Here is a 17,660-nt window from a genome sequence, read left to right as displayed (position 1 = left end):
CCATACTTTGCACTTTCAAATTATATTACAAAGCTGTGGTCATGAAAACCAATGTGGTATTGTTCTCAGGAGACACATAGATTCATGCCATAGAATAAAAACCCCAGAAAGTCATTCAAGTTCCTCTTGACCACCATGGAAGACATAGGCTGAAAACAGGACCTTTGCAAGGTCTCCAAAAGAGAGCTACCATGGATTTGGGAAGGAATTCAGAAAGAGTATACATGAATCCTAGAGCAGATGCCCCAAATGGGATCTTTAGGATCTCACTGATAATTCCTGATGCACTTTGGGAGAGAAAACTGGAATGACTCAGACGTGTGACAATGAGCACATTGACATAGATGCCGCGATAGAGTGTGAATCAACACACTCCATCTGGGTAAGAAGCACATGTAAAGAACGATCTCACCAGGGTCAGGTCCCAATTGCCAAAGGCCCCCATGGGAGTTGCCCTCTGCTCTCTGTTGCTTCCTGCATTGGCACGGGCGCCTGGAGCCCTGTGTCCGCTGTCATATCCAGATACCTCCTTCCCCTTTTGATACACCTTTACTGTTAGAGGAATGTGTGTAGAGACAACTCCTCAGGCCTGATCCATGAACAGTCAAGGGAGCCATGGACAGTCTCACCCCAGGAGTCTGAGTAGAACAGAGAGTCTGCCCTGAGATGATGGGGGGCCACAAGTGGGGACACCTGGTCTAGCCCTGAGGCAGGGGAGAGTGGCTAGAGCAGTGGGGAGGCAGAAGTGGTCTCTGATGGGCTCTGCTCACATCATAAACTGGCATGTCTGTGTCTGGACGCTAGGGGGCACTCAAGGCCTCTTTGAGGGGTCAGGGTAGATCAGAGCTGTGAACTGCCACCTGCCACTGCCTGTGCCCTCTGCTCAGGCCTCACATCTGTGACCTCCCCACCCCCTGCCCTGAAATTGCCCCTACCCTGCCCATCCCCCTGACATCCTCAGACAGAGGCACCTAAAGAAGTCAGTGAGGAGTCAGAAAACAGGGGGGTCGCATTTGCATGGTTGGGCCCTCCCCCTCTCAACAGATGAAGAGGTGAAGGGAGAGGTGAAGGGAGGCTCTGCTCAGCTGTGAGGCAACAGAAGGCAGGATCGGTGCTGACCTCCGCCATGGCCTGGTCCCCTCTCCTCCTCACCCTCCTCGCTCACTGCACAGGTGACTTGATGTGGGGACACGGGAAGGGGACACAAGTGCACCCCTGATTCCTCCTCTTGTCTCTAGACCCCAGGAATATCCTCTCTGCTGTTTCTCTTACCAGGGATTTGGGCTCAGTCGGGGCCGAATCAACCATCCTCAGTGTCTGGGGCCCTGAGCCAGAGGGTCACCATCTCCTGCACTGGAGTTGAGAGTTACGTGGGTTGGCACCAACAAATCCCAGGAATGGCCCCCCAAACCATCATCTATAATAGTAACAACCGACCCGCCGGGGTCCCTGATCGATTCTCCGGCTCCACGTCTGGCAGCACAGCCACCCTGACCATCACTGGGCTCCAGGCCAAGGACGAGGCTGATTATTACTGCATATCGTGGTACAGCAGTGGCAGAGCTTACACAGTGGTCCAGGCCTGTGGGGAAGTGAGACAAAAACCTAGTTACTCATCTGTAAAGAGGGAAACACATCAGCAGTTGCCTCCTCAGCTCAGCCTGTGATTCTGCTCATTCCGTGTCTGATGACTTGGGCGCAGGTCCATGCAAGGGCACCTCCCGTGAGTGAGGTTCCTCCTGTCCTTTCTGTCTCAAAGTCACTCTCAGAAAACACTTCTGACACAAGGGGTCTTCATGAAAGAGAAATGTCTTGTTTTCTCAGCTTAGGTATTTTACTTCTAGGCCAGATCATATCAATTTTTCTCTCTGATATAAAAAGAAATGAAGCATTTTCATTTTTCCTCTGAACTCTACCCATGAGGTGCCTGAAGAATAAGTCAGCCTTATTTGCATCTGGAACTATTATCTCATTGGCGGTGGCTAGTGTTGTCTTGTTATCTCTTATTTGTGAAAAAATGCCAATTTAAAAGTATAAAATTATGAAGATAAGTTTCAAAACTTTTGTCCATAGGAAAAACCCTGCACTTCAATGTTTATAACAACTGATTCCTAATCACTAAGGCCTGGAAGCAACTTAAACTTGGCACATGGATACTTATTCCAGGTTTAAATTCAATCACCCAAACCAGACACCAACTAAGAGGTCACCCAGGAGGTGCCACTTTTACAAATAATTTGATAGTTATATCAAACATTGGAAGAAGCAAAACTCTGCAAACATCTGCAGGTCGTGGAGGTCCTAAACGCTGAAAAGGAGTTAATCATGTGAACGGAGTAATACATTCTGAGCCACAGAATTATTCTATGTGATATTAATGGCCCTTAAATGACCCTCTGTCATTGTCAGAATTCACTGAACACTGTACACGCCCCATGTCAGAAACTTAATGTGTACGTAGAAAAATGTAGGAATTTGGGGCACATGATGGAAAGTAGAAGGTGACAAAACTCATGTAGCTGCAGTAACACGAGAGAACCCACGTCAGTGCAGGGGTGGGGCGAGCCGCTGAGCCGAGTGGCTGAAAGTGAGTGGAGCCTCTACGTGTAAAGACATAAGAAACTGCACGAACGTTCTGTCCTCTAGTAACTAAGGTTGTGTCCCGTGGTGGGGGGGGGGGGCAGGTTGACGATCGTGACGTGACTGCACTGTGTACTGTCACCGAACAATGAAGTAAATGGATGGAATGTGGTCCTGGAGCCACAGTTGTCACTTGAGGAAAGGAAAGTCACAGATACAACCAAAGGAGGAGGCTGGGGAGAGGATGTGGTCACGGATTAGAGCCGCAGATGACAGTCTGACGACGTGTGAAGTTTGATGGAGACAGAGACTTGCATTTGGACACAGTCACCGATATGTCCACGGTCCTGGCTCAGTCTCCTCATGTATTTGTCCTTCATGCGTCAGCTGAGTGAAACCGGAAGCAATGATGCCCCATAAGGCCTGAGATGCATTTTCCCAGATATTACCTTCTAATACTATTCTCCCAGGAAGACATGGGGCTTCCTAGAGGGAATCTTAATACCCAGACAGCAATGGTGCAGGATGTGTACGGAGGACCTTATTAGTGTCAGAAAATGAAAAAAGTGCAAGAAAAACCCTGCACTTTAATGTTGATAACAACTTATTCCTAATCACTAAAGCCTGAAAGCAACCTAAACTTGGCACATGGATATTTATTCTAGGTTTAAAATAATCACCCAAACCAGGAACCAACAACAGGTCACCCAGGAGGTGCCACTTTTATAAATAATTTGATAATTATATCCAACTTTGGAAGAAGCAAAACTCTGCAAACATCTGTAGGTCGCGGGGGTGCTAAACGCTGAAAAAGAATTAATTATGTGAACAGAGGAAAACACTCTGAGCCACAGAATTATTCTATATGATACTAATGGCCCTTAAATGACACTCTGTCATTGTCTGGCATTGTCTCCCAAACGAACGCAACCAAATCAGTGCACAACCGCCACACGTGCACATGTGCGCACATACACAAGGACAGGTTGTGTCTAAGAGCTCACGAGCCAACCGAAAGGGCCCCCATGAGGCAAAACTAGAAAGATTTCAACCACAGGAACATAAAAGGACTGGGTTGTAACTCAGTGTCTACACATATGTCTGCCGTCCATATTGTTCACTGATGGTATAAATATATGGAATCACACGAGACACATTCCCATCCACAGATTTCATGGAACAGGTGTAAACCCTTGGCTTGAATGACGTCAGGCATAGCCCCCACTCAGTAAGTATGGACAAAGGCACCAACAAGAGGGACAGTCTGAAGAAGAGTCACAGTAAGAGAAGCTTAAGGACAATTCACAACTCAATGTCGCAAAGAATCATAAACTGGATCATACAACAGAAAAAGGACATTAGGGAAAAATTAAGAAAATCTGAATAAACTGTGGATATTAATTATGAGTTGATCTGTGTCTCCAACAATTCATGCGATTAAGAGTTCTAAAAACTCCCATATTTCAGGATGAGACATTACTTGGAAATGAGACTGTTGCAGATGTAATTACCAGGGTGAGACCAGTAGAGTGTAACTGCATGTGTCCTAGGCTTTCTCTGTCTTTGTTTTTCCTCTGACTCCGTCTGGAATCATGCTGAAAGAATTTCACCATTTTAGAGAAAAAGGCCTATGAACCCATCCTACCTTGTCCAGAGAACCCTGGTATTACCGGAAAAATCTAGACATTTTGTTGTCTTTTCACTGTGAACCCATGGAACATTTACCATATACAGATAATAGTGTTGAATGTGAGTGGGATTCCCTTTCCTCAGTGCCCCTTAATGGATAAGCAGAGAAAGAATTTCTAAGAAAATAGAGGTCCCTTGAACGGTATAAGGGTTTATATCATGTTCACACGAGAACAATAACAAAACTGGACTAATAGAGAGGCAAATGGGTCATGAGTATAGCAGAGAAGAAAATTAAATTCCAGACTAAGTATAAAGGCCTGGTCAAACCCCAGATTGGGAAGTGAGTACCCTGGGTACTTGTTTGCGGAGAGCCGGTAGTCTTTTGACAAACAGAGACTTCAAAGGCCCCAGAGCCTGTACCATGGAGGTGATGGGATATAACAGGAGATCCTCATAATACAGCAACAACAGCAAAAAGTATTCAAAGTTCAAGGACTTTGAATAACCCCCCAAGGACTTTTTATCACCTATGAACCGGGAGTGAACCTGGAAAATATGAGGCCTTGAAATTGGTTTTGATTGGAGACAGGTAGGGGTGCCTGGGTGGCTCAGTCGGTTAAGCTTAGGAATTTGGCTCAGGTCATGATATCGTGGTTCGTGAGCCGAAGCTCTGCCTTGGGCTCTGTGCCACGAAATCAGAACCTGGGGCCTGCTTCTGATTCTGTGTCTCCTGCTCTCTCTCTGTAACTCCCTGCTCTTTCTGTCTCCTCTTTCTGTCTATGTCTTAAAAAAAAAAAAAACATTAAAACAAATTCAGATTGGAGACTGGTAGTGATGCCAGGGCCTTGCAGCAAGCAAATCCAATGTCAGGGAACACTAATATGTCCAGGAACATAAACACTGTAAACTAAGCCTATGGTGAGCAGCCTGGACGCTGTTAGGGACCTGAAGAAAATTAATGTCTCCATCCCAAGCACCCAGGAGAGGATGCACTCATGCTCCTTCCCTGGGCACTGAAAGCTCAAGTATCCATCTGCAAAGGTCAGAGTGTCCTCTAGGGATGCTGTGTGTTGTCAGAGCAGCTGGGTGACCAGGACCGGGGTCAGCGGTGGCCTGTTCACACTGGCACTGAGAGGACAGGGCTGTGAGGCAGGCCAGCAGGAAAATACCCCAACAGGTATTTTCCAGACAGACCTTACTATCCGACAGAGCTCAGTCCCATGAAGTTCCTGGTGCTCTAAGCCCTCCTTTCTCAGTGTGCAATGTATTATAATTACTCACACCAGATCCGTCTCCAGTCCTTCTTTGTGTCACACAAGGTTCTACTCCAACTGTAAATATTCATACAATGATTTTCCCCAGTGGTTTATCTAATCCATCTCTGCACTGTTCATGACAATACATCTAGGATATATCTCCTGGGGTTTATATCACACACACACACACACACACACACACACACACACACACATATATATATATATATATATATATAACATATACTACGTATAAATAAAACATAAGATACAGTTATACACACTTACACTTCTAGTCATCGACATTCGGTTAACATAGCACTGTGTGCTCTAGTCCTATAAATATTTCATGCTTCCCATTGATTACCTCCCATGAAACATTTCCTCCTTGTCTGTCATAGTGACTCACATGAAAACCCAACATGCTCCACGACCTTGACAGTTTTATTTGTCCTCGCAGCACTACGTATCTGCAGCTTATCAGTGCTTAGCTGGTGGCCAGCAAAGGTTTTGAATTAAAAAGAATACATCAGTGAATAAAAAAAGAAAAAATACACATATCCACATTCTTTACCTTATTGCCAAAACTAGTATCTCTCCGTTCATTTGAATCATCATAATCCATCCACATTTTTAAGCACAGAGATGGAGGTCATCTTAGACAAACCCTTAGGCCTCACACACAGCCTCCAGGTAATTCCAAAATCCAGGGATTTCCTCAAAATATAATGCAAAAGTGTCCACACTACCCAAAGCACTCTATAAATTCAATGCAATCCCCATGGAAATTTCATTGACATTTTTCACAGAAATTTAAAAAACCCTGAAGTTTGTATAGAACCAGAAAAGACCCCAAATTGCCAAAGCAATCTTGAGAAGGAACAAACCTCAAGACACCAAACTTCGCACTTTCAAATTATATTACAAAGCTGTACTCATGAAAACAAATGTGGTATCGTACTCAAAGACACATAGATTGATGCCATAGAATAAAAGCACCAGAAAGACATTCAAGTTCCTCTTGACCACCACGGAAGACATAGCCTGGAACCAGGTCCTTTGCAAGGTCTCCGGAACAGAGCTACCATGGATTTGGGAGGGAATTCAGAAAGAATATACATGAATCCTAGAGCAGTTGCCCAAATGGGATCCTTAGGATTCCACTGATATTTCCTGATGCACTTTGGGAGAGAAAACTGGAATCACTGAGATGTCTGACAATGAGCACATTGACATAGATGCCGGGATAGAGTGTGAATCAACACACTCCTTCTGGGTAAGAAGCACATGTAAAGAATAATCTCATCAAGGTCAGGTCCCATCTGCCAAAGTCCCCATGTGAGCTGCCCTCTGCTCTCTGCTGCTTCCTGCATTGGCATGGGTGCCTGGAGCCCTGGCTCTGCTGTCATATCCAGTTACCTCCTTCCCCTTTCGATACACCTTTACTGTTAGAGGAATGTGTGTAGAGACAACTCTTCAATCCTGATCCATGAGCAGTCAAGGGAGCCATGGACAGGCTCACCCCCAGGAGTCTGAGCAGAACAGAGTCTGCCTTGAGGTGGTAGGGGTCCACGTTGGGAGACCTGGTCTAACGCTTAGGCAGAGGAGAGTGGCTAGAGCAGTGGGAGGCAGAAGTGGTCTCTGATGGGCTCTGCTCAAGTCATAAACTGGCATGTCTGTTTCTGGACGCTAGGGGGCACTCAAGGCCTGTTTCTGAGGGGGTCATGGTAGATCAGAGATGAGAACTGCCTCCTGCCACTGCCTGTGCCCTCTGCTCAGGGCTCACATCTGTGACCTCCCCACCCCTACCCTGAAATTGCCCCTACCCTGCCCATCCCCCTGACATCCTCAGACAGAGGCACCTAAAGAAGTCAGTGAGGAGTCAGAAAACAGGGGGGTCGCATTTGCATGGTTGGGCCCTCCCCCTCTCAACAGATCAAGAGGTGAAGGGAGAGGTGAAGGGAGGCTCTGCTCAGCTGTGAGGCAACAGAAGGCAGGATCGGTGCTGACCTCCACCATGGCCTGGTCCCCTCTCCTCCTCACCCTCCTCGCTCACTGCACAGGTGACTTGATGTGGGGACATGGGAAGGGGTCCCGGAAGCACAAGTGTGGGCCGGATTCCTCCTCTTGTCTCTAGACCCCAGGAATATCCTCTCTGTTGTTTCTCTTTCCAGGGATTTGGGCTCAGTCGGGGCCGAACCAACCATCCTCAGTGTCTGGGGCCCTGGGCCAGAGGGTCACCATCTCCTGCACTGGAGTTGGTAGTTACGTGTACTGGTACCAACAAATCCCAGGAATGGCCCCCAAAACCATCATCTATTATAATAACAACCGACCCTCTGGGGTCCCTGATCGATTCTCCGGCTCCAAGTCTGGCAGCACAGGCACCCTGACCATTACTGGGCTCCAGGCCGAGGACGAGGCTGATTATTACTGCTCATCGTGGTACAGCAGTGGCAGAGCTTACACAGTGGTCCAGGCCTGTGGGGAAGTGAGACAAAAACCTAGTTACTCATCTGTAAAGAGGGAAACACATCAGCAGTTGCCTCCTCAGCTCAGGCTGTGATTCTGCTCATTCCGTGGCTGATGACTTGGACGCAGGTCCATGCAAGGGCACCTCCCGTGAGTGAGGTTCCTCCTGTCCTCTCTGTCCTCAAAGTCATGCTCAGAAAACCCTTCCGACACAGAGTCTTGATGGAAGACAAATCTCTTGTTTTATCAGCTGAGGTATTTTACTTCTAGGCCAGATCATATCAATATTTCCTTCTGATACAAAAATAAATGAACCATTTTCATTTTTTCTCTGAACTCTACCCATGTGGTGCCTGAAAAATACGTCAGCCTTATTTGCATCTGGTACTATTACCTCCATGGCACTGGCTAGTCTCTTCTTCTTATCTATTATTTGTGAAAAAAGGCCAATTTAAAATTATAAAATTATGAGGATAAGTTTCATAAATTTTGTCCGTAGGAAAAACCCTACACTTCAATGTTTATAACAACTGATTGCTAATCACTAAAGCCTGAGAGTAACCTAAACTTGGCACATGGATATTTATTCTAGGTTTAAAATAATCATCCAAACCAGGAACCAACTAAGAGGTCACCAAGGAGGTGCCACTTTTATAAATAATTTGATAATTATATCCAACATTGGAAGAAGCAAAACTCTGCAAACATCTGTAGGTCGCAGGGGTGCTAAACGCTGAAAAAGAATGAATCATGTGAACAGAGGAAAACACTCTGAGCCACGGATTATTCTATATGATACTAATGGCCCTTAAATGACACTCTGTCATTGTCTGTCCTTGTCTCCCAAACATACGCAAGCAAATCAGCGCACAACCACCACACATACCCGTGTGAGCACACACAAGGACAGGGAGTGTCTACGAGCTCACGAACCAACTTAAAGGGCCCCCATGAGGCAAAACTAGAAAGATTTCAACCACAGGAACATAAAAGGACTGGGTTGTAACTCAGTGTCTACACATATGTCTGCCGTCCATATTGTTCACTGATGGTATAAATATATGGAATCACATGAGACACATTCCTGTGCAGAGATTTCAGGGAACAGGTGTAAACCCTTGGCTTGAATGACATCAGGCATAACCCCCACTCAGTAAGTATGCACAAAGGCACCAACAAGAGGGACAGTCTGAAGAAGTGTCACAGTAAGAGAAGCTTAAGGTCAATTCACAACTCAATGTCACAAAGAATCTTAAACTGGATCATACAACAGAAAAAGGCCACTTGGTAAAAACTAAAAAATCTGAATAAACTCTGGATATTAATTGTTACGCGTTGAACTGTGTCTCCAACAATTCATGTGATCAAAAGTTCTAAAAACTCCCGTATTTCAGGATGAGACCTTACTTGGAAATGAGACTGTTGCAGATGTAATTACCAGGGTGAGACCAGTAGGGTGTAACTGCATGTGTTCTAGGCTTTCTCTGTCTTTGTTTTCCCTCTGACTTGGTCTGGAATGATGCTGAAAGGAATCTCATATTTTAGAGAAAAAAGCCTATGAACCCATCCTACCTTGTGGAGAGAACCCTGGTGTTACCGGAAGAAATCCAGACATTTTGTTGCCTTTTCACTGTTAACCCATGGAACATTTACCAAATAAAGATAATAGGGTTGAATGTGAGTGGGATTCCCTTCCCTGAATGCCCCTTAATGGATGAGCAGAGAACAAATTTCTAAGAAGGTAGATTCCCCTGTACTGTATAATGGTTTATATCAATGTTCATCCTGAGAACACTTACAAAACTGGACCAATAGAGAGGCAAATGGGTCAGGAGTATACCAGAGAAGAAAATTAAATTCCAGACTAAGTATAAAGGCCTGGTCAACGCCCAGATTGGGAATTAAGTACAGTGGATACTTCTCTGCGGAGAACAGGTAGTCTGTTGACAAACGGAGACTTCAAATGCCCCAGAGCCTGTACCATGGAGGTGGTGGGATAACAGGACATCCTCATAATACAGCAGCAACAGCAAAAAGTATTCAAAGTTCAAGGATAACCCCCATGGACTTTTTATCACATAGGAACCGGGAGTGAACCTGGGAAATATGAGGCCTTGAAATTGGTTTTGATTGGAGACTGGTAGGCATGCCTGGGTGGCCCGGTCGATTAAGCTTAGGAATCTGGCTCAGGTCATGGTCTCGTGGTTCGTGAGCCGAAGCTCTGCCTTGGGCTCTGTGCCACGAAATCAGAGCCTGGAGCCTGCTTCTGATTCTGTGTCTCCCGCTCTCTCTCTCTAACTCCCTGCTCTTTCTGTATCTTTCTGTCTCCCTGTGTCTTGAAAACAAAGCAAACATTAAAACAAATTCAGACTGGAGACTGGTAGTGATTCCAGGGCCCTGCAGCAAGCCAACCCATTGTCAGGGAACACTAATATGTCCAGGAACATAAACACTGTAAATTAAGCCCTATGGTGAGCAGCCTGGACGCTGTTAGGGACCTGAAGAAAATTAACGTCTCCATCCCAAGCACCCAGGAGAGGATGCACTCATGCTCCTTCCCTGGACACTGAAAGCTCAAATATCCGTCTGCAAAGGTCACAGCGTCCTCTAGGGATGCTGTGTGTTGTCAGAGCAACTGGGTGACCAGGACTGGGGTCAACGGTGGGCTGCTCAGACTGCCCTGAAAGGACTGGGCTCTGGGCCAGGCCAGCAGGAAAATACTCGAATGGCTCTCATATACTAAGGAAACACGGTCCACATTGCAGTGTGACTGTCCCTCACCTGGGCCTCAGGGGCCCCGGGAGTGCTCAGCTCTGACTCACTCCCTTACATCACCTTTCTCCCTCCAACCCCATGGCACCCTTCCCCAGGCCTGAGGCCAGGCACAGACATCTGGGCCATCGCACAGAACAAAAACGTTTGCAGGCAGAATCTTGAGCGGGACCACAGTCAGGGAGGTGACTACTAGAAAACTGGGGAAGAGGGGTCTTGTTTGATTCATCTGGTCTTTTTATTCTGTCGCATCAATCCACGTGTTTCTTTCTAGGCCAATGCCCTACTGGTTTTCATTACTATAGCTTTGTAATATAACTCAAAAGCAGGGAGTCTGGTGCCTCCAGCTTTGTTCTTCTCTCTCAATATTGTCTGGCAATTTGGGGTCTTTCTGGTTGTGTATAAAAGTCAGGAGATTTTTTCCATTTCTGTGAAAAATGTCTCTGGAATTTTCATGGGAATTGCATGGAGTGTATAGATTGCTTTGGGCAGCGTGTACATTGTAACATGGCTTTTGGTGTGGAAAACGCTGGATTTAGGAATGACCTGGAGGCTGTGTGTGAGGTCGCAGGACGTGTCCAAGATGACGCCCGTGTGTGTGGTTCACAATTTGAATGGATGATGATGGCCCAAAAGAAAGAAAGAACGATGCCAGCTTTAGCCACAAGGTAAAGAACGTGGAGATTGGTATTTTTTCCTTTTTTAATTCACTGATCTATTCCTTTTCATTCAAAACCATTTCCTGAGCACCAAGGACGTAGCAGTAAGCTGCAGACACCTAGTGCTACAAAGGACAAACTAAACTCTCAAGGTCATGGAGCATGTTGGGTCATCACCTGACTCACTATGAAAGACAAGGATCAGATGTTTCACGTGAAGTATTCATATATTGTGGCCCTTGAATATACGTACATGCACACGCATGCACAACGAGTCCAACCAGATTTCAGGGTTAAGGAAGGTATATTTCTCTTCCTAGGTTTGCCTTTCGATTCCATTTGGAGATGCTGGATTCAGGTGGTCAGTTGGCCTACCTCGTAGACCTCCAGTGGATGTCCACTAGAGTCATCAACAAGCAGCCACCCCTGTTTCTCGGGCCTTGACACATGCCCTGACCTCTGACCCAGGGCTCCTCTCTCAGGGACATCCCTCGGCTCACCCTAGAGCTCCCCCCTTACGTACCACAGCTCTGTAAAGACCTCTTTGTCCCAGCTCCCCTGCACGCCGCACATGCACACGGGCCGTGTCCCCATATGTGTGTCCCAGCGACACCCCTTCGCTGTCCTTACATTTACCACGTGCAGCATCTGTGAACAGGAGACACAGAGCAGTTCTGGGGATACTGTTGGCAGAGATGGACATTTCGAACCAAATCACAAGCTTCCACTGAGATACATTTCCAAACGTGAGAGTGTCATGGTTCCAATAAGGGACCCAGAAAGGCCCTTTCATACTCCACTCCCATGGGTCACAACATCAGTACGACTGCTGTCCAAATGAACATTCTGCTTGGTGTGCACAGGGGATCACAGCAGCTGGAGGACACGGTGCCTAGGGCAGCAGGGGAGCCGAGCGAACAGGGGCCTGCAGAGTGAGGGTCGGCAGCTAAGCTGCCTGGGGGGCAGTAGGCACACTGGAGCCTCAGGGCTGTGTGACCTGCCTCCACCTGGGAGCGTCCATTGCCCTCTGAGCCCCTGCATCTGGCTGCATCACCACATTGCTTCCAACGTGGATCACTTCTTCCTTTTTCCCTCTGGCGTCTGGAGAATTGCAGGCTTATACACAAGGAATAGACAGAGCGCATTTCCCAGGAGGAGGTGGGCTCTCAGGACCTGGCCAGAGGATAAGGCAGCTTGTGGGCAGAATCCCTTCAACGGAACCTCAGGGAACAGAGCTCTGTGTGCTGGCCACCATGTCCTGGAGTGTCTCCTTCAGTCCTTTATACAGGGAGCCTTTGCCAGATTTTACAGAAAGCAGCCCCTGAGGTCACACAGGACATGCTCTCTCCTCAGGTCATCAAGGAGCAGGGGCAGCGACACCAGACTCACAACCCATCTCTTAGTAACCTGGTCACTTGAGCCAAGGTCCCCACTGGAAACCTCTGCAATATGTCCTATTCTGGGTGTGGGACAGATGCCCCATCCATGTGAAGATTGACATCACATAGGATGCAGCCAGAGTGGGAGGAAATAATCACTTCAGATCCGGAGTCACTGCCCCACACCTTGCACAGGGCTTTTCACCCAGTCACGTGGGACAAGACCTCTTCTCTGCTGCGTTTGTTCCACCCATCGTGTCTCTGGTACTAAGTGTCACCAGCAAGTCACCAACACTGAGACTAATCACTCACTAAGATCTCTGCTGTCACTGCTGCCACTGCACAGCCCTGTCTAAGGCCATGACATCCATCTGGGACTTCAAGAGTGACCACTTGTCCTTTCCCATCCATGCAAAGTAGGAAACATCGATTTTGGCTTTTTAGTTACATTGTCTAACACGTGAGGAATAATGTTGTAAAATAATGGACGTGAAGATTCCCTTTGCAAGTTCTTGATCCTTGTGGAACTGGTCCCCTCGCTACTCCATGAACAAGGATGCCGGCCTCAGGACCACATCATAAGTGTGTGAGAGTGTGTGTTTTACCATGTTGTAAATGGATCTGTTTTTGTGTTTGTGTGGCTCTTATTAGGATTTGGTGTGAAATTTGGCCAAAGGCTCTTTGAGACCAATGGGGGCAATATGATCGTATCTCTTACTGTAATAAGATGGAAGGTAAGTAAAGATTTTCTTACTATGTGACCCAACTGTATCATTGGAATAAATCACACTTAATAATTGTGTATCAGGTTATTAGTATGGTATTGTGGTCTCTTTGTTAATATTTTACACAGAGTATTTCTATCACTATTTAATAATAATGGTCTGTAATTTTCCTTTTTGTGCAACGTTTTTTAAAGTGTACTTTTGAGTTTTATAACCCTTGTAAAGGAACTAAGAAATATTATATACCTTTTGATATTATGAGAAAACAAGGAGCAAATAAAAAATATTCTTCTCAATTCCGAAGCTTTGTTAGTTGTCCCCTGTGAAAACATCTGTGTCTTATGCATTTCTATGGAGTGCTTCTAGAATAACATTTTCCATTTTTCTATTAAAATTGGTCTATACACTCAATATATTTTTAGTATAGCCAAATTGTAACTTTTTGAGAAAGTATGCATTCAATGTATTCTTAATAGGAGCTATCGCTCACAGTTGGTTGTATTCATTTTTCATGTTTCAACATGACTTTAATAGGATGTGCTTGCAACAGCCCTGTGGTCCCCACAGTGCTGGTCAGTGACGACCAATCACCCAAAGGAGCCCAACCTGGAGGCTTTGGGCTGTCTCAGCACGTGCTTGTTCCAGAGCTCTCCCCGGGGGGTGAGTCCTACCTCCACCCTCCTCAGTGTGTGGTGTGGGCTGGGCTCCAGCACCAGGGCTCAGGGAGGGGCTGGACTGTCACTGAATGGGACCCATGTGCATGGACAGCCCCTCCTGTGTCAGGGGTGGAGGGGAAATGAGAGCCTGGGGCAGCCCAGCCCAGTGTGGGGACCAGAGGCTGTGCCACCATGGCCTGGACTCCTGTCTTCCTTAAGCTCCTCCCTCACTGCACAGGTAGGGACAGGCCTGGTGGACACAGGGTGGGCTCCAAATCACTCTTTCTGTGCTCAGTGACCTGACAGATGCTTTTTCTTTTCCTTTCTAGCCGCATCCCCCCTGAGTGTCTGTGTTTGCAGGCTTCTCTCCCAGCCTGTGCTGACCCAGGCACCCCCTCTCTATGCATCTCCAGGAACAACAGCCAGACTCACCTGCACCATGAACAGTGGATTCCGTGTTTGCAGCTACTACATAGACAGGGTCCAGAGAAGCCAGGGAGCCCTCCCTGGTATCTTCTTTGGTTCTCTTCACACTCAAATAAGCACCAGTGTCCGGGGTCCCCAGTTGCTTCTCTGAATCCAAAGATGCCTGGGTCAATGCAGGAATTCTGCTCATCTCTGATGAGCAGCCAAGCACGAAGCTTCTCTTGTGCTACAGATCCTGGCAGTGGGAGCAGCTTTCCTTACAGTGTCTTAGAGGAAGAGCGAGTGAGACCAAAACACTTGGGGCTGAAAGCCTTGTCTCTGAGCATCCTGTGCTGAGACACTTGTGTGGACGCTCCTGTAGGAGGGAGTCCTCTGAGGGGTCCCGTGTCCTTGAGGAAGAAGGAATAACACACAGATCATGCTGTTGCCTGAGACAGCACAGGTGTCCCAGGAGCGCACACAGGTGAGGGAATAGAGCCCGATGGCACAGGCCTATGGGGTCTGGACAATAAATCCTTTCACAGCATGAACCTCAGTCTCTCTCTCTCTTGTTGTCTCTCCTTTACTAGTCTCAGAATAATTCACTTTACACACTGCTGGTCGTTGATTACATGTTTGTGTGTTTATGTGTTTTCCCACAACAAGGAACCCTCTGGGACATGTGGAGAGTGTCCTCAAATTTACCTGAATTTCACACCGAGGTTTATCTGCCAGGAAACGGAGACATGTGCACAGGTGAAGGGCTCAGCACCAGGAGGCTGCTCCCCATTTTGATGCCAACAGCAGCTAGTAGCTCACCTGTACCCTCTGTCCAACGTGCGACAAATTGGAGGTTCCCACAACTCCCTCGATGCGTTCCATTTATTCGCCTGAGGGGCTCACAGAACTCAGGGAAACACTGACTCCTTTATTCAGTTCATTAAAAATATGATGAAAGGGACAGGGGAACAAGTCATGAAGAGCCGCCTGGTGTCAGGTCTAGGAGCGACCCCAGCACCGGAGCATCAGTCCCTGGGGAGTTGAGGTGCATCTGTTCTGGGAGTGGATGTGGTCGCCAAACCAGAAGCTCTTCAAACACTGTACTTGGTGATTTTATTGAGGATTCGGGGAGACATGATCAGACATTAACTACACTGCCAGCCTTTTTCCTGTCTCTCAGGTATGAGGGGTGAAGATGCCCAGCCTCTGACCAAGCCTTGGTCTTTCTGGGGACCAGCGCCAACCAGGAGGCTTCAGGGAGCCCACCCAGAGCCACATCATTAGAACTAGGATGTTTCTACTGTTCTTTTCACTTAGAAAATGACAAGATTTTCAGAAACTCGGTGTCAGCATCTAGGGGCAGAGACACGTGTATAGTTTCTAAGGTCACACAGTACTGTTGTCTGCACTGAAAATGGTGACAGAGGTACTCACGTTCATCCACAAATCTCAAGCCGTAAAGTGTGTCTCTTGTGTTACTGATGACACATCCATATCTGACATGTTAATAAGCACCTTGGTCAGAGTCACAATTTCCTCTCTCACCCGTTGACAAAAAGTGAGTCCCAAAGTCTTCAGACTCTCCGCACTGCACCCTCCCCCACACACTCTCTGCTCGTCTCCCCTCTTCTCCTGCTTCCCTCAGGCCTTCCGTCTCTCTCTATGGCCCTTCAGGCCCGAAAACCATCTCTATGTTAGGATTTCAGAGAAAACTATAATCTTGCAAGAGTTTCCACTCTCCAGGGTCCATCTCTACAGAGACGTTGCAGAAATGGACCAGCAGGAAATCACTTCCTCATGTGATTCCTGCTCTCATGTCTGATTGTAGTGTTCCTGCCCCACCAACCTCATCAATCTCTGTAATACGACAACATGATTATTGTATTTCCGTGAGATGAATGTTCACCCAGCCTTTGAGTATTTGCAGAGAAGCGATTCATGCAATTACTTCCTCCTTCAGAATGACTGAGGCTGCACACAGGGTAACTTTTGCCATAGTGAACGAAGGAAGGATTGGCTGCATATTTCAATACATGACAGCTTTTCTTGGTCTTGAGAATATTGGTTTCTAAGACCATCAGGACACTCACTCAACCACACACTTTGGCACCAAGCAATGCAGTGTCAAGCATTAACCCTTTTGCAAAATAACAGTAGACACTCTCTGACGGTCACCCAATGGAGGTATCAGGGGATACGAGAGGCACAGTGGGGGAGGGCTGTGATGTGAAGGGCATGAAGAAGGGGCTGTGTGATCAGCCCTTATCTTGTGCTTCTTAAGACCTGAAGACCCCACAGCTATGGGAAGTGTGTCTACAGGAATGAGAATGGATAGAAGGCCCATCCACAAGGCCTGACATTCTGATTCAGTGAAATTCCTATTTGAACTAATTCAGACCATATTACTCTCCTTGTGTAAGTTTCATACTCGTGCCAGAGAAGTGGCCTTCCAGACATTGGCTTTCTTGAGTTCCAAGCTCCAGAATGCTGGACGGTCATACAGAGAGCCAGCCCCAGGGATGGGTTTTCATGGGGACCAACACAACACTCAGCAAATTCAGAGAGGACATAAGGGGACAGGGATACACTTGTCTTCATGTGTGGCCTCTGAAGGAAAGGTTTTCCATTCTCTCTCTCTTTCTCTCCCTCTCTCTCTCTCACATACACACACACACACACACACACACACACACACACACACACAAACGGATCTCTCTTCTATCTGAGTATATGGTGTTCTGGATTTTGTAGCTTCCTGGTTTCTCTTTCTCCCTGTGCTCATCCAGCCAACCTCAGGGTCACAAGCCCAGGAGGAAGCATCCTCATCATCAGGAAACTCCAGCGACATCCAGTGTGACCAGTGTCCTGTCACTGAGCAGCCGGGACTCGCCCTGATCACCTTCACTCCTAAGACACGTTGACGCTCAGGAATCCCAGGGTGAGTCTCTATCGCTGTGGGCAGCTCAGCCTCTGACCCCCTTGGGCTCCAGCCAGCACTTGAGGCTGATCAGTACATTGGTTCTGGAATAGCAGCTTCAGGTTTGCTCCCACACAGCTCAAAGCCCAGGGAGATGTATCGCACTCTCCCTGTGCTCTTAATGCTGGACTGTTACTCCCTCAGTCC

General features: G+C 47.1%; 2 protein-coding genes and 1 gene segment (V, D, J or C); all 3 read left to right on the top strand.

Moving 5' to 3' along the window:
- The window catches only part of LOC123587584 (immunoglobulin lambda-1 light chain-like), an 876,584-nt gene that overhangs the window by 223,352 nt on the left and 635,572 nt on the right, over positions 1–17,660 (top strand). The window lies entirely within an intron of this gene.
- Positions 1–17,660, top strand: part of LOC123587586 — a 1,001,573-nt gene that overhangs the window by 371,599 nt on the left and 612,314 nt on the right.
- The window catches only part of LOC123587588 (immunoglobulin lambda-1 light chain-like), an 824,513-nt gene that overhangs the window by 199,426 nt on the left and 607,427 nt on the right, over positions 1–17,660 (top strand). Inside the window, exons 1-2 of one of the 4 annotated variants that reach the window (XM_045457493.1) lie at positions 7,408–7,531; positions 7,643–7,927. The exons of 1 other annotated variant lie outside the window; for it this stretch is intronic. In XM_045457493.1, the coding sequence (XP_045313449.1) occupies positions 7,486–7,531; positions 7,643–7,927 (331 nt within the window). In that variant the 5' untranslated portion in view covers positions 7,408–7,485. Of the gene's footprint in view, positions 1–7,407; positions 7,532–7,642; positions 7,935–17,660 lie in introns of those variants that run through there. 2 more of the 4 variants (XM_045457492.1, XM_045457491.1) reach the window with 2 other exon arrangements.

Source organism: Leopardus geoffroyi, chromosome D3, assembly GCF_018350155.1.
Source record: "Leopardus geoffroyi isolate Oge1 chromosome D3, O.geoffroyi_Oge1_pat1.0, whole genome shotgun sequence".
Lineage (NCBI taxonomy): Eukaryota > Metazoa > Chordata > Mammalia > Carnivora > Felidae > Leopardus > Leopardus geoffroyi.
This window is presented reverse-complemented; position numbering and strand designations above follow the sequence as displayed.